The sequence below is a fragment of the Camelina sativa genome, chromosome 11 (genome assembly GCF_030686135.1).
Source record: "Camelina sativa cultivar CO46 ecotype springtype chromosome 11, ASM3068613v1".
NCBI classification, from domain to species: domain Eukaryota; kingdom Viridiplantae; phylum Streptophyta; class Magnoliopsida; order Brassicales; family Brassicaceae; genus Camelina; species Camelina sativa.
The window spans coordinates 45819197-45841970 of record NC_141890.1 but is presented as its reverse complement, the minus strand read 5'-3'; the positions used below and the strand labels follow the sequence as shown (position 1 = coordinate 45841970).

Genomic DNA, 22774 nt, shown 5'->3' with positions numbered 1-22774 from the left:
TGAAAATTAAATATTACCTAGATGAAGGTTGATAATTTTTGTTTTTCAATAGTATTTGAAAGCTTGCACAAAACATTCCATCAATTATACTAGTATATAATTAGTCTAATATGATCAACACACATATAATATATTCCGTTTAAATTTTTGTTGTTGTGTCACTATCCTATATCATATTCGGTAAATATTATTGTTGACAAAAAAAAATGAATATGATACAACTTGTATGTATAAACTTCTTTGCAAGCCAAAGAGGCTTATTAATATTGTGAAGGAATGCAGTTTTTGTGGTGAAGCACAAGAATCAATTGCTCATCTTCTTTTTCGCTACAGAAATATGGGAATTGTCACCTATCCGTTTTCAACCAGGTCAGTTTGATCAAGAGCAATCTCTTGTTAAAATCATCCAAGTCTTGCTATATGATAAAAATACAGATTCTTCAAAGGATTATTTATTTCGATACATTGGTTGGTGGTTTTAGAAAGCACGTAATGATCTTGTTTTTAATAACAAGAGATGGGCAATTCCAACCATTATAAGTCAAGTTATGATGGATCATAGGATATGGAAAGAGGTTAATAATGCCAAAATGCCTTGGCATGTAGCCCATCTGGATAAAAGGAGTTTAGAAAAATCTGCAACAGAAACAATCCACAATCAGCCTCATTCGTTTTATTGTTGCACAGATGGATCCTGGGTTGATGCTGCAAGCAAAGCTGGATTTGGATGGTCTCTTCATAATGCACAGGGCAAATGCATCCTCAAAGGTTCTTCAGCCATAGAACCTACAGGCTCACCGCTTGAAACGGAGGCTATTGCGTTAAGGGAGGCTCTCATTCAGGTTAAACGTTTAAACTATCAACCAGTAACTTTCTGTGGGGATTCAAAAGTACTTTACAAGTATCTGGAGCAATATAAAAGAGAAAACCGGAAGCCAGTAGACATTGCCGAGATTCAAACATACTTGGAGGATATATTGGCTTTCACTAATGCATGTCATCGTTTTCTTTTCATTAATAGGAAAGATATTGATATAGCTGATAGATTAACTAAGACTGCTAGAATAGTGAGTTCTCCTCTCACTATCTTTTGGGAATATTAACGTTTGCTGAAAACTCTTGTACAAAGTTTTTTTTTTTTTACTTAATGTTATGGCCGACAAAAAAAAAACGTCTTGCCAAAAAAAAAAAAAAATTGTAAACTTTCTGATTCAGTTTTGGAGGAGTATAAAGCGGAGCTTCATTTTCTTTGTAAACAAAAAGCCATTGTGTATGGGATGATACAACTTTTCTTGTGTTGAAATATTCTTCATAATGTAAGATTGTAGTAAGGTGATGAGTTTTATTAGTTCACATCTTTAGTTTCCGTCTTGACTTTTGGGAACGGAGGTCAAGTTGCCGCATGCATTCATGACCCAATTAAAACCTCCACCTTCCCACCGGACTTGGCCTACAGAAATTGGAAAGACTCAGAAACATGCGCCTGTAGTAGATATTATCTAGAACCTCTAATAAACAGTATAAAATGTCAGAATCCAGTTTAAATTTGATTAGCTAATTAAATTAGCTTAGATACAGTTTTAAATTATTGTTCTAGTTTATATAGAGCTTAAGTCTAGCTAGTTCATATAAGGTATATGTTTTTTTTTAAAGTATATACCTTATATACAGTTTTAAACATATTCTCTTCGTTTTTATAGACACGTTTGAACATGTCTTTTTATAATTTCAGTATCTTAAACCAAACTTTGGAATAATTCAAAAGAAAAATGAAAAAAACAAATGTCGTATTTGTTAACAAACGGTAGCTTGAAAACTAAGTTATATCTTGCTTTTTCAATTAAAATAAGGCTAATAATGTAAGTCATGCATCTCAGATTTTCCATGCATCTATCGCTAAATAAAATTAATAATCAGAATCGGTTGACTCTTTTTATTGCTTTCTGATAATTGAGATGGCTCTCTGAATTCTTGTTAACCAAGTGGCCAGTGGATTAATATTGCATTCCTCAGACTTTTTCATTCTACTGTACGTCTGTACATGCCGATCAAATATACTGAAAGAATTATATATCCCATACAAAAGAAAAAAAACTTACATTATTTTTTGGGTATATACAATAACTAATGATAAGACCAATGAGAGTTTTTGACAAAATAACACGTTGTTGTTGTATGTAATTTATTCATTGATATATGATTTATTTTATCCGAAAACATTCATTCATACGATGATTCCACATCAGATTTAAAACGGAACCCACAATAACTAGAGTTTCACTTGAGACAAAAAAAAGCCTCCATGCGTGTTATGTGTGTGGAAGCCTTTAATTTACTAAATTTAATTATGAACCGATCAAGTCTTTCTGATGATTCGATCCTCATACCCGTTATCCAGATGGGATAAGGGCTTGTCTTTCTTTCCGCCAAGTAGATTAGTTAGCCACGTCAGACAATGTTTCGTCCTAGTGGGTCACAAGTAGGCTCTTCTTACTCTCTTTTTTCTTTCCTATTATATATTTGGGTGACTAATCTTTCGTTACCTAAAAAGAAATATAAATATGTATGAATGGATGACCCCAAGTGTCGAGATCTATATATCAATTCAATGATAAAAAGAAGTATATATTATCAATTTTAATTTGCGGTATGGAATATTCAATCTTTGATGTCATAATCAACTACCAAATCTTAATATTCAAATAACGATGTGAATTACGATGTTTATCTACAAAACTCAAAAAGAAGTTTAATTTTTCGTTTTTTATAAAATGATAGTTACGTAACTAACTCGACCACGAAACCAATACACTTATCCAATCCACGGTTTTTGTGAAAGGACATCGAAGTTTCAATTTTTAGCTTCCATTTTCCGATACTTACGCTACACTTATACGTCAAATGTCTTAATCGCATATTTACTTTTCTTTGGTATTACACAATATTTCTGTGAAAGAATAATCACAATTTATAAACACATTAATTATTATTTTCTGAGCATTAGAATTTTTAATTTTATTTTAGTGTGTTGACGTTAAATTTAAGGTCAAACTTTGTTTGAAAATAGATTATTTTATAAAATTAGATCACTTTTTTAAGATATTGGTCGTAAACTATAAAGGTTACAGAAGATTGTGTAGGATAATGATAATTGGTTCATTATCATTTCACGTAAAGCATATATGATATATATCGTAGTATAATTTTTTTTTAAACAGCATCTATCGTATGCGTGTGTGCTGAAATTATGTGAGATTTCATGTAATCCGTTTTCGAATGGATATTCAGAGGATCTCCTTTATATTGAAGGTTACTATGTGAGACAAGACATGCTGATGAATGTAATATAAAATTATCATATAAATTGTTGTTTTAATGAGTTGAGTTTGATTGGTAATGCTTCACCACAATGATAGTATATTATAATCCTAAAAAGAAAAAGAAAAAGAAAAAAAAGCGACTATATATCATTTATCTCTTTACTGTTTTTTTTTGACAGCATTTACTGTTATAGTTTTTTTTTTTTTTTTTTTTTTTTTTTTTTTTTTTTTTTTAAGTGTTATAGTTTATCTTTTAAAACTATTTTGCTATTGTTTATGTCTCTTTCTTTGATGCTTTAATTTATATCACTAATTCAAGCTTACGTAAATGTTTATGATAGCGATTAAAATGTCGTTGTTCCAAAATAATATAAAAAGATGAATAAGTCAAATCTTGAGTCGCATATTGCATGGTGTCTCTTTCAGGCGGCTATGGTCCGTGGATAACCTTGTTATATTATTCAGTTAATTATACTGCTGAGAACTAGTTAAAATGGTTTTATCTTTAATTAATTGAGTGGTTTCATAATTAATTAGTTAAGTAGTGGCATAAGTCTTTTAACGTATAGATAATGTTCAACAATCATTGATTGTTGTCAACTTATTAATATGTAAGTTTCAACTAATGCGTTTCTTAAATCGGTCACTAAAACTTGTCTGAATAGTTTATCAAATATATAATTATGAAAGTGATATTCTGTTATCACACACACATCAACGCATGGTGATGTGTCCTGTTAATGGAAAGTGCAAGTATACACCGTTCATAGTTATATCAACATAATCAGGTTTTGCTAGCTAATTTTTTAACCAACCAAGCTAATTTATAGACAAATAATTATACTCAAATAATAATCGTGCATTTCTATATTTCACCTTGTAAACTTTAAAATTCGAAGCACATAAATTCTTGTGATGTAAGGAAGATATATGGGGCTCAAAAAGTGTTGTACACTTTAGTTTGTTGGATTGGTTAATTGCGCCAAACACGTATATATCACAGAGCCAATGGTGGTTCATGACCACATCCACCGTCCAACTATGGCTCAACAACATGGCTCATTTTTTGCTTTGACCACACCACACCACGCGCACCTAAAGTTACCTAACCCATTAGGCATTTCCATCTCTCATTTTTAGTTTTTTACGTTTGTTTCATTTCATTTCTATTTTTAGATATCTTTTTTTTCTTGCTTGTAATTTAAACAATGTTCACATTTGGTTGATTTTTAAAACTTTATTAATATTTTTAGATTTTAGATTTTTGTTTGTTTTTTATTTAATTTGTTCACTTGTAATGCATACAATGTTCACATTTAGTTAAATAGTTGTTGGGGAGGAAAAAGTCTTAAAGTATTAGTTGAACGTCGAGTTCGACCTCCAAACCATGTGTTGAAAACCCTATTTTCAAGTTCAACTAACAAGAATATCATCCAAATTAACTAAGTAGCTGTAAGCTAGTTTATTAGTTAATGATCAAGCGGTTGCAGGATCAAATGATTTAATTAAATTAGTCGGAGTCAGATATTAAATCTGATTAGGTGAAGACTTATAGGTCCTGTCAAATTGCTTAGAGTTGAATCCTATGGTATTAATCTGATTTATTCAGTTTAGTTTGATTCGTTTACACTAAAATGGGTATTGGGGACAGTTTTGGCTTTTCAGGTTTCATCTAATTCAACATTTTAAGGTGTTTTAGCTTTAATATTTTGGTTGGTTTGGTTAAGTATCCGGGTTGGAAATAATTTGTTAGATAGTTATTAATTAATCTCTAATTTTCATTTTCTAAAATACCAAACAAATAAGCACGATATCGATGAAAGTTAAACCACGACTGAGAACTTGCATCATCTGGACTTGGAGTTTTTGAACCGACTCTATAGAGTCGCAAATTAGATAGAGCAGCAGCATCCATTATTAATTGATCAAATATGAAACTAATGCACTTCATTCCTTGAAAGAATCTTTCTATTACTACAAATTTCTTTCGTGATGGATATAATATTGCAAGCATATTTAAACCAAGTTCACACTGAGGAGTCAATACCCTCTTGAACAATAATTTGCACCGATCATATTTTCAACTTAGGATTTTTCGAATATTTAAGATCGCATGAACGCAATTGATCATGTCTTCATGACGGACGAAAACAACGCGTTTTTGTTTGCTACCGTAGATGTGATGTGATTGTGAATGAGTGAGTCATATATGCTAGTTGGGCGTGTGTTATTATTGAAATCCACGTATATCTTTATCATCATCTAATTGCTTTGTTTTAAGGATTAGAAAGACGTGACATGACACATCTCTTTAATTTTCTTTTTGATAATCATAACATATATTATATAAACTATATATCATACACTATATATCATACACTATATACATATTATCCACGAAATAATTTCAAATAAATCTTACGAACTCTGACTCTTCAATTATTTTATTTTTCTGGACAGTCGTGGCGGATAAACTAATCTTCAATCTTGTTTCACATAAGAAACATTAACTAGAAGCTATTTTGGTTCTCGTCTTTTGACCACTAACAGATGATTGGGCTTACAACTTTAGAACTAATTGGGCTGCAAATTCTACTTCGGTCTTCTGGGCCTGAAAACGTTGTTTTCAATTTCGAGTTTTTTTTTTTTTTTTTTTTTTGTTATATTACATTTTTACTACTAACTAAAAACGAAATCATGGGTACAAATATCTCTAAATTTTATCCAATCAAAATCAACACAAAATGAATATAACTTTCCAAACAAACTCATCTACATTACATCATATATGGTATCCTATCCAATATAAAAGTAGGTGTTGCCAACAAGAATATATAATCTTAATACTGCTACTTTGTAAAACATTTTTAACGTTTCAGTAGTTTAAGCTTTTCAAAACCATTTCCAAACCAATTTTTTGTTTACCATCAATAGTTATTACAATGTTTGCCGTTTTTTTCAACTGCTTACTCTTACTGCATAAACGGTTGATTAAACAACCGAAGTTAAAAATGTTGCCAAAATCAACTCCATTATATATGTATCCATCCCTAAGGCTCATCCAAGCCAAAATTACACATGTAGATATTTTGTTTTCTACTACTCCATCCAGACGCATATGATTTGATCGAAATTGAATGAAGTGTTAATAATCTGTGGACTGTGATATTAAATAAACGAATCATTTCATGTAGGGAGAGAGAGAGAGAGAGAGTTTCACATCACAAAAATCAATGTGTCACAAGACAGAGGATACGGCGATGAAGATTAGTGAGAGAGATGAGATCAATGGTCCCTTTGGGGAAATTTTATTGGGAAGAAACAAAAAAAGACAAGTCATGAAAAGTACCAAAATGTTGGACATAACTCCATTTGTACTGACACTTAAAATTGACATAATTCATCATAATACACACATATACATACATATCTCTGTCTTGTTGCTTCCAAAAGTGTTTACTTCCTTGGAGATTGTGATCTATAAGCCGCATACGTAGCCCATCTCTCTATCGTTTATTTTCTTCGGGATCTCAATCTTTTTTTTTTTCATATGTATGTACGTATGTATATGTATATACTTCTAATTTATTGCAATAATCTTATAATCTATCCAAATTGACTATTTTTCCCTTATTTATGTTACAGTGCGTGCAATTAAATGGGCTTACCTGATGTGCACCAAATGATACCGACCCGTAATCCTGTTAGTTATCAATCTTTCTAGTTTAGACGGTCAGCTTTAACCGCTGATCAGCGATTAGTTGGTCAACCTAAGAACCGGTATATTAACCGATGTCACAAATCAACATACACACATCTCTCTCTTTTTTTCTTTCTGAATACCATTTAGACCTCCACAGTTTATAACTAAAAACTATATAATTTTAACAGAAACACTTTCAAATAGCCCAAAAATAACACAATTATCATAAAAATGATCATAATTTTTTAGGTGTCAGAAATATAATATTTAAGTACTGTTTTTGTTAAAAATTTGTTGGTAATATTTAATAAATTTTGGTAGTAATCTTGGGAGAAAAAACATAAAATCTAGTTTTCAGGAATTACCTTTCAAAATTTTAATCCAATAAATACTTTAACTTGGCATCATAATTTGAATAGAAATCACTTTTAAAACCTTATCTAACATATTTTGTATTTAGTGGTATATTCTAAAATTAACAAAACAAGCATAATTAGATTTGTTATCTAGTTAATCATTACTTTGGCGGTTTGATTTTAAAGTTCGAGCTAGCCGATCGGGTTAATGACTGTCGGTAAAGAGAAGTGTGTGACCACTTTCCAAATATGAGATCATGTTTATGTTTATTTGGGAAAAGAGACAAGACCAAATTGTTAGAAGAGTTGGATTCGAATGCTCCATATTGCCCCCCTTGCTTGTAATTCAGATTAAATAATCAAAATCTCTTCATTTACAACTTGTCATGTGTGATCTTCTTGGACACTTCGTGTGGATATTTTCTTTAAAGTAATAATATTTTGTAAATTATAACTTATTATCTGTCCATTTTACAAAATCGGAGATCTATACGAAGGAAGGAACAAAAAACTGTCTCGGCAATTCATCATTGTATGTGAACCTTATATGACTATATATGGCGGCCGTCCACTGTCTCCTTCTCTTCTTTTTTTTTTTTTTTTTTTTTTTTTTTTTTTTTTTTTAATTTCAGTCCCTATTTTGTAATCTTATACTAAAAATTTAAAATAAATACTTTATAATTTCTTTGCCCAATAAATATATAGATTTTATAATTTTTATTGGTCCACTTTGATCTCTAGCTTCTTCTTTTTATTTCATTTTAAATTTCCGATTCATATGTAGCTTTTTATATATTATTTTATTAAAAATTATTATTCTAGGTTAAATTGATATTTTGGTGCGTGTGCTTTGTTTTTTTTTTCTTGTGTTCAAAAATATCACGTCCTTCTTATTGTAAGATTTAGAATAGTTTAATTTAGATTCGGGTTTTTGATGTAAATATCTACAGGTATAGGAATAGGTGTTAAAATCTCGAAGGAGATATAGATTAGATTGATCGCATGCTGCTCTTTTTTTTAGAACCTGAAAGAACAAAAACCTTTAAGAGCTCAGAGAGCTAGCCTAGCTAAAGATCTCTCTCTCTTTCCTCTATGGCTCTATCTCTGCTCACATCGATCCCCGTTTCCATGATCCAACGGCTCCGATTAGCTCGCTTTTCAAGAAGACAAGAACACTGAACAAAGAAAACTTGTCAAACATTATAATATCATCCAATATTGAGAGAGAACTGGTCAAACTACCTTTCATTTGCTGTTAATTTTTTATTATTTTTTTAACTTTTAATTTCGTTAGTATAGTGGTTCGGAACAATAACACATCAACACGATAATGGTAATAGGGCTAATGCTAATAAGCATATACAGTATTGTAACACTGTAACTGTTATTGACATCAAAAATTCTAATGCTAGTAACGTTACCCACGTTAATCTATATAAAAATACACGTTAAAACCATGCATTTCAAAAGTAATATATATTGATGTCAAGTATATTTGTTCATTTCCATATTATTCTACGCATGCATATTGATTTGCTGTGTTAGAATATCTATATAACTTGTTATAATTGATGGACTGACCCAATTTGGTAAAGTTGGCTAAAACTTTTTTGAGCCTGAAAAGCAAAACCCCTAGAGGCCAAGACTGATGAGAAGTGATGTAAAAATGAAGAGTACAATTCATTTTTTGTACCGTTTTTTCTCTCTGGATACTTACCGTTAAACTAACCAATAGTAATATTCATTTTTTCCTGACACCTATGCATTTTACCAGTTTCTTACTCAAAAGAAAACAAATGACTTTTTTTTTTGGCATGTGATGGTCCAGGATCTAAGAACCCACCATTAATTTATCTATACGAGTAAAGGAAGTTGGAGTAAGGAAAACTATTAACTGTGAAAGTACTTCTTTTCATCTTTCTTATCCCGTTTGCATATTATCTTTTTGCCCCTAGTACTATATGCGAGAACGAGACCTGTGAGACTAATCCTAACATCCATGATCCATATAATTATTGTGCTCTTTTGGATACATTATTTTGTTTGTTTTGGATTGTTGTACTTATAGTAAACGAGGTATAACTAATGAAAAACACATATATCATTTGGTCACAAATCAATGGTTTTCTTTGTTAAATATGAAATTTAGATCCTCTATATACTTATGATCTCTTTATGTTCGATCGAGAGAGTAGATAATTTATGAAATTGCGTAAATCATTTTGCTCATGCAGAATATCTCATTTGACCTTGTACACTGTGATATTGAGCAAATATTTATGTTTAACTAATAGTGTTAAGTTCGGATCTCAAGATGATGCACTGGCCAAATCTTTAAGTTTTTGTTTAAAAATAGGGAGTGATAGATCATATTCAGATTGATATAAAAAGCTACTAAGTATAGTAGATCAGATTTTTTCGATCATTTAGTCTGAGAAACTGATATATAACAAATATAAATTGATCATGGGCAAAAAATTTAAATTTTGAAATTAAAGATGGATTGTCTCTTTGTGTGTGGGGGTCCTCAGTGATCTGTAAAATCTGATGAGAAGGAATTGAATAAGTTTGGCAATACTAAGGTGGGGATGTTTTCTTCCTTTACCATTCTAAACCTATCTCTTCATCACTCTGTTCATCTCCTCTCTCTAAATCTCTCTCTCTCTCCCTCTGACTCACTTCCTATCTCTCAATCATGGATCCTCTCTTTCTCTCTCATCTGGGAGAGATTATTGATGAATCACATGCATAGTTGAAAGGATCACGAGTTACATTTTAGTATACTAGGGTTTCAAGAGATCTTGAATTTGTTTTGTCGATTGAGTCAACTTAGATTATTAGGAAATAAAACCAACGAATCAGTGTTGGACTTAGAATTATTTGATCGTTTGCAAATTCATACTACAAAAGCTGATCCACTGCCATTTATTTGGAAAAAAACACTAATTCCTTTTGTCATGATCTATTTGAAATTATTTGTTTCTTTTGACGTTTTTCTCTTCTATATATATTTTTAAAGCTAATTGACTTTTTTTTTTGTCAGTTTTTTTTTGTCAATAGAAAAATTATATAACGCTAATTAGCTTTTCAATAAGAGAATGTTGTATAACTTCTTAAGTTTATTGTATCAATATATATTCCAAACTGTTTTCTACTGATTAATTTAATAGAATCATAAAATGATAACATTACTAAGTTGAAAGATCATCTAACTTTTTTCATAAGTGATTCTTTGATACAATATGGTTTTAGTTTAGGGGGTATGAAAAGAACATGAGAAATCCAAATTTTAACTTTTTTTCTTCTATAGTAAAGCCTTGATGAGATATAGGAAACCCTAGATTTGAAAAGACTACAAGTAAAAGGATCTTATTTGTTCAACAATGATCATGATTTGTGTGGCTCTCACTCTCGAAAATATTTATATAAATTAGGGTTTTATTTTTAATTTTCTGTGTTTCTCTAGTGGGGTAAGGAAATTGCAGATAGGGTTCGTTCTGAATGGGGCCGTCCAGTACCATTCCACATACACACAGTTTGTCTCATGTGTTTGGTTTCGTATGGGTGCCATGGACTCACGTGAACCTCTAAATTAATCAATTATACATTTACATATTTTTTTAACTTTCTCTAAATTTTAATAACGACAATAGTATTATCAACTTTTTTTAATTGCAGATCAACTTCAGCCACGCAGCTTCTCATTTGGATAGATAAACAATTATGTCCGTTATAGCATATATATGCAGAGAAACTTATAGATTCAATCTCATAGTATATGGTCAAATTGATTTGATCAAAAAAAAAAAAGTATATGGTCAAATTGTAAGAAAAAAAAAGAAGAGAAGTTTGGGGTAATTTTTTGACATTTAGAAAATAAAAAACATAAAACGGACATGATTATCAATACTATTACTTTAAAATATTTGGTAAGGTATTGTCCGAACGTAGGATTTTAGAACAGTATTTTTTTATCCATATCGTCTAAAAATCACTGTACAAGTTGATGTATACATAAGACATAAGTACCCTGACTCTAGACTCACGTAAACCATATATATAAAATACAAGTATATAATAGCAACCATGTGTGTTTGGCTCGTGTCTCATCACATTGCCTTTAAAAAGGATCAAACATAGTATTGCTTGGACTCTTTTTGCCGTCTATGATCTCTCTCAATCTCGAATCTTAGCTCTATCTTTTTCTTTGTGTTTTTATCTCTCTTTCTCAGCAATGGGTTCGAATTTTCATTACTCTATAGATCTTAACGAAGATCAGAACCATCACGAACAACCCTTTTTCTATCCTCTTGGATCCTCTTCGTCTCTTCTTCATCATCATCATCAAGTCCCTTCTAATTCTTCATCTTCTTCCTCGTCCATTTCGTCACTCTCCTCTTACCTCCCTTTCTTGATTAACTCTCAAGAAGATCAACATGTTGCCTACAACAACACTTACCATGCTGATCATCTCCATCTTTCTCAACCCCTCAAGGTATAGTTATAATTATATATCAACTTTAATTGTGTGTATAAATATTATCCTTGCACGATCTTTTTTTTTTAGCTGCAAAACTTATGCTTAATCATGTAAATTTCTCAAAACAAATATTAATCTGAATTTGTTTGCAGAAAATTTTAACATAAGAAAATTAATTTATTAAATAAAAAGGGAGAATCGTAAGATAACTGTACGTATGTCGGATTTCTATTTCTTGCTTGGTCATAAACCTTGATCGTTGATATATATCAGGCCAAAATGTTTGTGCCTAACGGTGGATCATCATCATCATACGATCACATGGTGCCAAAGAAGGAGACAAGACTGAAACTAACGATAAGGAAAAAAGATCACGAAGACCAAACCAATACTCTTCGTCAAAACCCGACAAACCCCGATTCAGACTCCGACAAGTGGTTGATATCCCCAAAGATGCGGTTGATCAAGAAAACAATCACCAACAATAACCAGCCCACTGATCAGACTAATAATAATAATCATAAAGGAAATGATCACTGCCCTCTAAATCATGAGACTAATTTCGAAGAAGATCAGGATAAAGATCTCAATCTCAAGAAAGTTTCCACCAGGACAACCACAGCTGCGACCACGGAAAATCCCTACAATACGATCAACGAGATTGGTTATGGTAATAACAATGGCGTGATTAGGGTTTGCTCGGATTGTAACACGACCAAGACTCCTCTTTGGCGAAGTGGACCTCGAGGTCCCAAGGTAATTAATCACACTATATGTCATACTATATATATATATATGTACCTAAGTTTAATGTTAATTCATACTTTTAATTTAAAATAAATAGCCTTTGATCAAAAAAAAAAATAATAATAAAATAAATAATCACACTATATGTTAAGAACGCATAGATTTAGATTTATTTGAATCTACTACATCCTTTAGAGTTTAGACATTAAAGCATTAATCGTTTTTTTTTTGTCATCTACGCATACTAATTTTAATTTATTATCGCAGTCTCTTTGTAACGCATGTGGCATAAGGCAAAGAAAGGCAAGGCGAGCCGCTATGGCCGCGGCCGCAGCTGCCGGTGATCAAGAGGTGGCAGTACCGGCCCGAGTGCAACAATTACCGCTGAAAAAGAAGTTGCAAAACAAGAAAAAGAGATCAAACGGAGGGGATCAAAAATACAATCTTTCTCCTCCAGTGGTGGCCAAGGCAAAAAAGTGCAAGATCCAAGTGGAAGAGGAGGAGGAAATGGAAGTGGAAACGGTTCCCGGAGATTCCGAGATCAGCAAATCAACAACTTCTTCTAATTCTTCGATTTCGTCGAACAAATTTTGCTTCGATGATTTGACGATAATGTTAAGCAAAAGCTCAGCTTATCAACGAGTGTTCCCACAAGATGAGAAGGAGGCTGCTATTTTGCTCATGGCTCTGTCGTATGGAATGGTTCACGGTTGATCAGATAATCACGATATCCTGATTACAAAAAGGTTTATTTTTATAGCTATATAGACTATAGTGATATAATAATAATGATTAATTGTTAAATCTCGGAGTGAGTAATTTAGTAGTTTTTGCAGTTGGTCTAATATCAGGAGTCAGAAGATTTTATAATAAGTGTGTGAGAGTTTATTACGATAGCTATAATAGCTCTATATGTTTATGGAGATTTTGGTTTAGAGTTTGTGTCGTTGTTTTGTTTTTTCCGATGGAGCATTAATCACCCGATAATGTGGGTTGTGCATTTACATCTTTATATTGTGTAACGAGATTTGATAAATAATATAATCAGTTAAGAGTAAATTTACTTATCTATTTATCTTTATACATATATCATCACAATTGAGATCAATCGTAATGGATGACCGGCTTTTAAATGTACGTATATTAGTAGGTATAACATTCACAATTTCATTTTAATTTTCAAAGTTTATACTAACTACGTTGCTTAAGACAAGACTTGGATATCTATTGGATAAATAGGTTGTGGAAATATAATAAACACAAGATATATAAAAGGATGAAGGCAAAGATGATGATTTGGGATAATATGAATGTGTATATAAGACAAGAGATCATGTGTAAAGAAGATAATACGTTTGTGTTGCAATTTAAGGCGACGACATCAAATATTAAAGAAGAGATCTTCAAAATTTTGCAAGCCCACATATTTTCTCTTCTAGTTTTTCATAAAATTATCTTACTAATTTATTTCCTACTTTTATAAAAACATATATGGGGTTGACCTGTGTCTCATGTCTGAATCGACCACATGAAGAAATGCTTTTCCTTTTGTTTAGGGTCACTATGTATATAGTACACAGTACTTGCCACGCCAATCATGGATGGATGATGATACACAAAACAAATTAAAGGCTAAAAAAAAAAGTTAAAAAATATCAGAATTGTTTTTTTTTTCTTTCCATAATATGTTCAGGATTACGTAACTTGACCAATATTTTTAGTTTTAAATGTCACTACGTAACAAATATTTTACTGCACAATAATGACCTGTTTACATACTTTTGTCAACACACACATTATTTTACATTTGAAAATAAAAATTAATCCAATTGATGACAATAATCTTTTAACGAAATCATGCACTAATATACTTAATTATTGTAAACTATTCTAATCATGGAACGTAAGATAATTAAGAAAACCCTAAACGATTAAACTATGTTGTATGCATTGTCTCATCATCATGGAATGAGGCAAAAAGCATTAATTTTTTTGGCATATAGAGAAATTAATTAAACACTCATCAAGAGAACACACACAGTAATAATAATGGGTCCCCTCTCAATTCCCTCAACATTCAAAAATCTAATTCCAACCACAAACATATATTTCTATCTAATCCTCTGTTTTTTCTTTTTTCTTTTTCCTCTTCTTCCATAACCATCAATTTCGTTTTTTTTTTTGCTTCAATCCTGCGTGTGTTTGTGTATACCTCTGAAAAATGCCAGGTACTATCCAAGTTTCAGGTAATAACAGAAGTAAAAAAAAAAGGAAGACACTTTCAATTTCGGGCAAAACACCCTTTTTTTTTTAACAAATGTTGTCTTTGTTCAATTCCTCAGTTTTGGGTCTTATTGATGATGTTCAGACATCTTCTCATCAAGGTTCTTCAAACACTTCCATTAAAGGTCTTAACTTGACTCTGTTCCCTTAAAAAAAAACTCTTTAACATTTACTTGATGGACGAACATTACAAAAAAATTATAATCTTGTCTTCTTGTATCAGTTGCTATGGGGAAGCTTGAGTATCGAACTTCGGATTCAGGAGACTACATTTTGTAAATTTCTCTACTGATCCTTTTGAATTTTCAAGTTTGGAAATTTTTGAGATTTTTTTTTGAAAGTGTGACACTTTCTTGTTTCTTTGATTCAATGTGGTAACCAGTCCAGTAACGAGGCTCCGAGAAAATCTGATTGTTAGTCTGTTAGATGTCAATGGGAACAGGATACTACACAGAGGTATCTTTGTTTAGAACTGTAGAGAATCATATTGGTAGGTTCTATAATATTATTAGACATATTTGAGTTTCTGAATTTGGGGAGTTTTTGGAGGTTATAGAGATAGAGACCAGAATAATAATAGAGAATGGTTTCTTGGAAGAGAAACTTTCCTTCAATGGCTATGGAAATGTCCAATTGAAAATGCAGTTTGTTCTAACCGAAGAAGATCGAAATCGCATTCGTTTCTTGGTAAAAAACAAATTCATTGTCTTTTTTTCTTTTCTTCATATGTTCTGTTTCATTAAGCTCTGCAAAATTCCAATCTTGATTAAGTCCATTGGTTTTGATTGCTTTGAAAGAGACAATCAGCATTGCGAAAGAAGCACGAGGAGCTTGTCAATGGCACTTCTTTTACCAAATCTAAAAGCATTGCTTCAGGTTTAATCCAATGAAAAGAAATAAGAACTTGCTTCTTCTCTGTTTTTTTGTTGACATGGTTAAGTTGTGTTTCTAAATGTTTGTTTTGTTTTCCGGCTTTTCTTGCTCTTGATGTGATGAGAGATTTGTCTACTTTAAGTCCAATGCAAACCCGAGACATCGTGGCTGTTGCTAATCCTAAGAAAATTCTTGGTCTGTCTCGAGAAACCGAGCTTGAAGTATGATTTAATCGTCACTTTGATAATGCTATCACTTATACAAATTTCAAAAGATTTTGTCTTAGGCTACTGATTTTCCCACCTGATGTAGATTAATGCAGATAGAGAACAGGTTTCGTCAAATTTGATAATGTGGAAGCCTGAAGTAAATGAAACTGTTCAACCAAAGAAAGAAGAGAAGCCCAAAATTCAACTATCTTCTTCATATGTTTCCTCAAGTAAGAAGCTTCCGGAGATTAAAAAAGTGGAGAGTGTCTTGTTAGTGAAGCAAGAAGATAAGGGTTTGAGCATACCGGAAAGAAACCTTAAACGGGAGTCAATGAGGCGGAGTATGTCAGAGACAAATTTGACCAATGTGCGGAAAATGATTAGCAACTTTGAGGTAAAAGTTACTTCTCAGGTACCTTTTTGGACTGGTTTTGAGTTATGAGTGTCTGTGATCAAGATGTTTTAAAACATTTTTGATTAAGATTCTCTAGATCTTTTGACAGGATACAAAAATTCGGAAAACAAAGATTCAAACTGGTTCTTGTAAAGATGTGGAGGAGAAAACTAAGGCGCAGTCACAACAGGAAAGCGCTGTGACTCTAGAGAAACCGGAAGAAAGGAAGATAAGCTTTAAAGATATGGAGAAGCCAATTTGTATAGAGGACACAGAGAGATGTGATGATTTAGTAATAGTTTCAAGAAATGAAAGGACAATAGTTATAGAGGAGAAGAGTGACTCTTTAAGTAAGCTGAGGCGAAAAAGAAGCTCTGTGGTAGAAGTAAGAGATGATGAGAAGAAACCAAACAAATCTGTGCGCTTTAAGGATTCTCAACAAGAGAATGCACGAGGATCCCGTCTCTGGATATTTCCAGATGAGGCAAAAGATTTATCTTGCGAAAAAACAGATTTTGGAGAAAGGGTACATTTGGATTTGGCAGAAGCAGATTTGTTACAAAAGAACAGAGAAGAATCCACTAGGGAAAACATCGGTGAGGTACAAAATCAATGGCCTTTACTGGTTTTTACAGTCTTTGTATATGATGTCTCAGATTTTGTGTTTACCCGAAATATTTTCAGAGAGGAATCCGCTGCAGAAGTATCGTGAAAGTGAGTAGCCACAACAAGTGGGAGAACATTGAGAGATCAAAGAAACATAAGACTGAGAATTCTGCAGATTCAGAAAGTTCACATGGACCTGTTGGGCAGGTGACTTTATCAATCGATATATTTCATTCATGGCTTATTTGATAAACCAAAATCTTATCATCATAATCATAGTAATTTTTCAGGTAATGCGTGCGTTGATCGTGGCGGGGTTTGCAGGATTAGTGTTTTTGACACGGCAAAGAACTTAAAACAAGGTTAGTGTTCTGCATAAAAATATGAAGACCATTTAGGTTTTGTTTTGTTTCTTGTTGTGGAAGAAATTCAAAGTAAATTTCTTGTGTCATAAGCTTTCCTTAATTATTTTCTTGCTTTTTTTGCAGACGAGCTGCCTTTGAGATGGTAATATTGGATTCAATTCTTTTTAAAACCAGAGTACCAGACTGTTATACATGTATTATTGCACATAATAAAAATTTTAGTTATCCTTATAGGCGATCAAAAAAAAAAAAAAAAATCAAGCTTTAAGCCTAGGTGATTGATTGCACGCATTGTTAAAACAAGATTTCATTGTTACAGTTAAAACCAGGCAGTAGAATTAGCAGAGGTTCCCTGTTATTCGAACCAAACTTTTACAATATTGGAGTAACACTCTTAAACCCAAACTTTAATATAGATGTAATGGACACAGTAGTTTCAATAATATGCATATAACTTGATGATTGGATTACACATAACTGAAAAAAAAAAAGTTTATAGTTAGGGTTAATGATGTTTGTCCTTTGACCAAAATTCTTCTGAATACCGATTGATAAAACAGAAAACAAATTGGTTAAATTTTGAGAAACATGCATATAAGGGTTGTTTTAAAATTACTACAATGAATTAAGGATCATAGAAAAAAAAAATAATTAACTTTGGTCAACAAAGAGGCCCATTAAAACTTTGTCATAAACGGGTTAGCTGAATATTAAAAGTACAGCCCAAATAAATTTTCATAAGTGGAAAACAATTTTTCTTTTCGAGATAATTTGTATAATAAAATTGCATCTTATCATTTACAGTATTTTTATTTTATAAGATATGTTGTTTAACTTTTGCAATGAAACTTCTTAATAATATCACTTTTGTTTCCAGCTGATTAATTTGAAAGAATGTAGAAAACAAATAGTGTATATGGTAGGGAAGATAACATTTTTTTATATAAAGTTTACTTTTATTCTAATATGTACTATTTTTTTATGTATATGAAAAGAACATTTATAGTCACATCTGGAGGTTGTTAGAGCTAAAATTCAATGCTATAATTAGTTTTTAAAGAAAAGGCTAACGAAATTGTATTTTGAAATTGAATTCAACAACTATGTTCTCCTAAGAGACAGGAACCATAATTATCCTTCTCTCTCTCGATCGACGTCACATGTTACTATGTTAGAGTCTCCTTCCATGATTTTTTTTTTTATAAAAAAAACAACAAAATTATTACTCGCCAATCCTACCATATATAATTTGATGACAAAAAATAAACATTTTTTTTTGTTTTCTTTTCGTTTATTAACATTTCTTATAATTTACAAAAAAATCTAGCTCTTCAAGTTATTTAAATTTTCCCAATTTGTGTGCAAAGAAACATAGTATGTGTAGAGTTTTATTCCCTACGAAACTAAGATATCTAGGAAATGGCTTATATTTTTTTGGACAAACAGAAATGGCTTATATATAAACAAAATGATCCATTAGATATAACTCTTGTATAATAGAAACCAAATATATGTGAAACAAAATGATCTAGATAGGATATTTTCTTTCTTGGCATTAATTTTCTCGACCACATGATTTGGATCTTTGAAAAGATATATAGGCTTTTGGACTCTTTTTTTTTTTTTTTTTTTTTTTTTTTTTTTTTTTTTTTTTGGACTTACAATGAAATAATTTGAAGCCTCATATGTGTATAGTCCATTGATAAGCATAGGACCCGCCAAAAGGAGTTGGGTGAAATGTCTTTGTAACCTAAAAGTGATTATTGGTATCTTGACATGATAACCAGGGACCACTCACACCCATAGTAATTATTTTTACTACCTCATGGAGTGTATCAACTATCAACCAATGGTTCCCCATATAGAAACAAATATACCTATTTTTAATAAATATATACGAAATGTTTGTATATATATTCACCTAAGGTAATTTGATTCGAGTTTTTTAATTTCAATGTCTGATAAATCAAGATTTCTGCGCATTCGTATTCATAATCATTTTGGTATCTTTTTTATTAATATGACTTTGAATCTTTGCCTAGTTTTGTTAGGTGATATAGGGCATTTTGTATATTTTTTTTATTCATCAGTTGAGCAATATATGTCTGTTTAAAAAATTTTTAATTATATCATATGCAGAAAAAATCATAAATTTTATTAACTAAATATATTAGATAAAAAATTAAAATAATTAAAATATAAAATAAAATAAATGTGAAAGAAGAATCATATATTTTTGTTTTAATTAGGTTGAGAGATTTTCTTATCTTTTAAATATTACATATAATTGATTTATATGTTACAATACTTAACTAAATCCATACTATACTTATTTACCAAAAATCAGACTAACTCGTATATTATGATACATCTATGTCACAAGTTTATAACCAAAAAATCATAAATATATCTATTATATAGTCTACAAAAAAATGTCGTGTACTTCCATTTTATTATATAGGGGATATAGTTTGTGATAAGGATTTTTTTTTTTTTGTCAATCAATAAAGTTTTATTTTAAAACCCTAGTTTTAGAAAGAAAAAAAACAACCAACTAGCAATAAACCATATTTAGGCCACCTGACTTAGGTTCACCTAAACTCTAATGCCGTATGAGGAACCACGAGCTTCCAATTTAGAAAACAATTGATAATGAGTCAACTCATATACGGATATACGTACCTTGTTTGTTTACTTAAAGAGTTAAAGTTATATTGCAATTCCGACTAAATATATTCCTAACAATATAATAATTTCTTGATTCAAATTGGGATTCCAATATCAGAAATCCCAAGCAAGAAAGAAAAGCTATTCCTATAAGAGTATTTGCACCCAATCGTAAAAAGTTTTATAGCAATTAAGAAATAGTAATGCAAACAAAATATGATTGTGTGAATACTTTTTGGACTTGTTTGGACGATTATTCTCTTCATCTTTTGTAATGTAAATATTTTTGTTTACAAACATATTTTGTTGATATGTGTACGTAAAACCATGTTAATATGAAAAACATTTGTTTCAAAGATAAATCCCAATTTTCTTAGATGAGGATCTATATCAAAATAATTATTCATTGTCTTATTGCCATTAACTTAAAATGTTTGGGCCAACGTACCTAATAATAGAATATTTTGTCCTCCAGTCACTATGGTTCCTTTCCAATAGTAGTGTCACTATTAACACAGCTTGCAGTCTTGCACTAAATATAGAAATGTTTTTAGTGTGACCTATATTTTTTTTTGCCAACAACAAAACTATTGCAATTCTGAAAAAGACCCTTTTTTGTTTTGGTAAAGTGGATTTAACGTTAAAGATTATGTGCGCTATGTTTGAAACTCGTTTTTATAGTTTTCTTAACAACTAATTACTCTGTTACATGAAATAACTTTATAGAAAAAAAAAGTATGGATCCAAGACATAAAGTCTTACAATGCAGAAACCATAAAATATTCACCAAATTATCAAAGTAACTATGATGGATCAAAATCAAATTAGACAGGATCAATGATTATATTTGCAAACCTTTGAATTATACTAGTTATATTTATACTTTTCACGTAACACTAATTGGTCTAATATTAGATTCAGGAGATTGAATGGATGCAAGCTTCAGCTCAAGATCGAGTCCACCGGAGTTACCCGACCCCGATACTTTCGGATCTGCATATCCAACACAAGGATTACTAAATCCTTGGTTCCAAACAATCTTTGAGGTCGACCCAGTATGATCATTACATATACTCTTCTGAAGAGTACTATTTTCTTCAACCTTGCCGGCTGAAACCTGTTGAATTAATAAATAAAATTGACAATAACAGAATTATTTTCTTCTTCTAATTCATCAAGAAATTGTACTTATTATGTCTATAAAAGCTTTAAAATTAAACTAATGAAACCTTAACTGTTTGACACAAAAAAAAAACGAAAACCTTGACTTTTTGGTTTATACAAACTCCGACATTTTTAAGTGGTAAAAGAATTTTGGGAAAATAACTTTCTAAAACAGCATAAAAATTCTTTTCTAACTTTTGAAGATGTGACTTTTGTTGGATACGAATTTTACCTTAAAAAGACACCGATGATTCTTTGATTTTTTTTTTCATATATATATAGAGTTTAAATTCTTTTTGTTATGTATATAGAAAAGACTGGAACTTGCCATATCGAAGAGGCTGGTGCGGCGTCTCTTGTGATGGAGAGTGGTTGTTTGACGGAGAAAGTACTTCTGAGCATGACTTGCCACTTGTGTCGGCGATTTCGTGACGACGAAGTTTCTAGAGATTCCTCTCCAATCTCCCTTTCCAAGCTTCTCTAACCCAATTAGAAACGTCCGGTGCTCTTCCTCCGTCCATGGAACCCCTACACACAAAAATAAATCATTATTCTTTTGGAAAACTTGAACCAAAGCCGAAGAAGAATATCGAGTTATAGATTCTTGATTTTTCTTGACCACTCTAAATTTTACATGTCTTTTAGCGGTTGCATGCTTTAGACAATAGTCCAACTTTTACCTTTATGTCAAGAAACCAATCGACCATCGGTGATAAGAAGAGGACTAATTTAACATGTTTTGATCATCCAAGTCGATTATATAATAGTAATAGTATAGAAAAAGAGATATGCAGATTGGATTTAGATGTCAAAGTTGCAACCTTTTTTGCGGTCGGGTGTTTTGTGAGTGAGACCGTCGGAGAGGTAACCGGCGAAGGAAGAGGAAGAGGAGGAGCATGCTGGCAAGCAATCCATGCTGAAGCTTTTCTTCATTGCGGCGGCCAAAATTGATGGAGGAGAAGGAGGTGGTGGAGAAGAGTTTGTGGTGTCTAGATGAACACCAAAGAGCCTAATTACTCTTGTATGGTATGAAGAACATGTTCTTGAGTTATGTCCTACGTTTCCACAGTGTGAGCATCTTCTGCCCATTGCAATGAATGAGAAAGAGAATGAGGGAGAGAGAGAGAGAAAGAAAGAGGGATGATGTTGATGATGAAGAGGGATTTTGGGGTTTATGTAAAATGGTGGAGAGCATAAAGAGAGAATATGATTGGATAAACCAAGTTTATTTATTGGAGGATTTTATAATTTAAATTATGTTGTCCAAGTTGGTGTTTTCTACTTTTAGCCAATAAGAAGACGAGCTTGCGTATAAAAAGACAAAAGAAGGAAGGTATGTCTTTATCAGTGGAAAATTTATCATTACTATGGACTAAAATGTAGATTCTAATTTCTAATCTAATTGATTTGTGCTAACAAAAATGAAATATTGATTTATCTTTGACATAGTCTTATTATTATTACTTCAAAATTTCCATGTTTATCCTTGATATAATCTGTGATATGAAGTAAGAACGAGGTAGCTATATCAAGAATGGATGGAACCTATATATGTATTTGTAAATGATAAAGGCTAGCTATATCCTTTTGCAAAGGAAAATATGGAT

General features: G+C 31.4%; 3 protein-coding genes and 1 long non-coding RNA gene across 21 annotated transcripts; 3 read left to right on the top strand and 1 right to left on the bottom strand.

Annotated features, from left to right (window-relative positions):
* The first annotated feature begins 125 nt into the window (after positions 1 to 125).
* LOC147935489 (uncharacterized) lies at positions 126 to 1262 on the top strand. The gene is made up of 2 exons (XR_015571838.1): positions 126 to 369; positions 688 to 1262. It is a non-coding gene; the product is annotated as an uncharacterized LOC147935489 (long non-coding RNA).
* Positions 1263 to 9949: 8687 nt separating this feature from the next.
* LOC104726230 (GATA transcription factor 21) lies at positions 9950 to 13665 on the top strand. The gene is made up of 3 exons (XM_010445042.3): positions 9950 to 11874; positions 12133 to 12615; positions 12874 to 13665. Exons 1-3 carry the CDS (start codon positions 11614 to 11616, stop codon positions 13318 to 13320), a joined length of 1191 nt encoding a protein of 396 aa, XP_010443344.1. The 5' UTR covers positions 9950 to 11613; the 3' UTR covers positions 13321 to 13665.
* Positions 13666 to 14678: 1013 nt separating this feature from the next.
* On the top strand, positions 14679 to 17565 carry LOC104726229 (uncharacterized). Of its 18 annotated transcripts, none has more exons than XR_015571831.1 (12): positions 14679 to 14852; positions 14949 to 15014; positions 15113 to 15164; positions 15272 to 15345; positions 15446 to 15576; positions 15687 to 15765; positions 15889 to 15983; positions 16075 to 16365; positions 16475 to 16961; positions 17050 to 17178; positions 17262 to 17333; positions 17460 to 17565. XR_015571831.1 is itself a non-coding variant. In XM_019231676.2 (12 exons), the coding sequence occupies exons 1-11, from the start codon at positions 14828 to 14830 to the stop codon at positions 17325 to 17327; spliced, it is 1500 nt and encodes a 499-aa protein (XP_019087221.1). In that variant the 5' UTR covers positions 14679 to 14827; the 3' UTR covers positions 17328 to 17333; positions 17460 to 17565. The 18 variants fall into 18 exon arrangements, 10 of the variants coding, with proteins under 10 accessions (XP_019087221.1, XP_019087220.1, XP_087330188.1 ...); XR_015571837.1 differs by having other exon boundaries at positions 16463 to 16961; XR_015571836.1 differs by having other exon boundaries at positions 16463 to 16966.
* A 3139-nt stretch (positions 17566 to 20704) lies between these two features.
* Positions 20705 to 22432, bottom strand: LOC104726228 (transcription factor MYBS3). Its single transcript, XM_010445038.3, has 3 exons — positions 21989 to 22432; positions 21496 to 21695; positions 20705 to 21120 (listed from the first exon to the last, which is right to left on the bottom strand). Exons 1-3 carry the CDS (start codon positions 22254 to 22256, stop codon positions 20890 to 20892), a joined length of 699 nt encoding a protein of 232 aa, XP_010443340.1. The 5' UTR covers positions 22257 to 22432; the 3' UTR covers positions 20705 to 20889.
* Between the last annotated feature and the right edge of the window lie 342 nt (positions 22433 to 22774).

Bases quoted from the DNA above. Each gene is read 5' to 3' on its own strand.
- LOC104726228 (XM_010445038.3), bottom strand. From the start codon at position 22,256: ATGGGCAGAAGATGCTCACACTGTGGAAACGTAGGACATAACTCAAGA. The intron at 21,696-21,988 runs GTTGCAACTTTG...TTTTGTGTGTAG, and splicing joins AACACCCGACCGCAAAAAAG to GGGTTCCATGGACGGAGGAA. The intron at 21,121-21,495 runs GCAAGTTCCAGT...TTAATTCAACAG, and splicing joins GCACCAGCCTCTTCGATATG to GTTTCAGCCGGCAAGGTTGA.
- LOC104726230 (XM_010445042.3), top strand. From the start codon at position 11,614: ATGGGTTCGAATTTTCATTACTCTATAGATCTTAACGAAGATCAGAAC. The intron at 11,875-12,132 runs GTATAGTTATAA...GATATATATCAG, and splicing joins ATCTTTCTCAACCCCTCAAG to GCCAAAATGTTTGTGCCTAA. The intron at 12,616-12,873 runs GTAATTAATCAC...TTATTATCGCAG, and splicing joins GTGGACCTCGAGGTCCCAAG to TCTCTTTGTAACGCATGTGG.
- LOC104726229 (XM_019231675.2), top strand. From the start codon at position 14,828: ATGCCAGGTACTATCCAAGTTTCAG. The intron at 14,853-14,948 runs GTAATAACAGAA...TCAATTCCTCAG, and splicing joins AGGTACTATCCAAGTTTCAG to TTTTGGGTCTTATTGATGAT. The intron at 15,346-15,445 runs GTATCTTTGTTT...TGGAGGTTATAG, and splicing joins GAACAGGATACTACACAGAG to AGATAGAGACCAGAATAATA.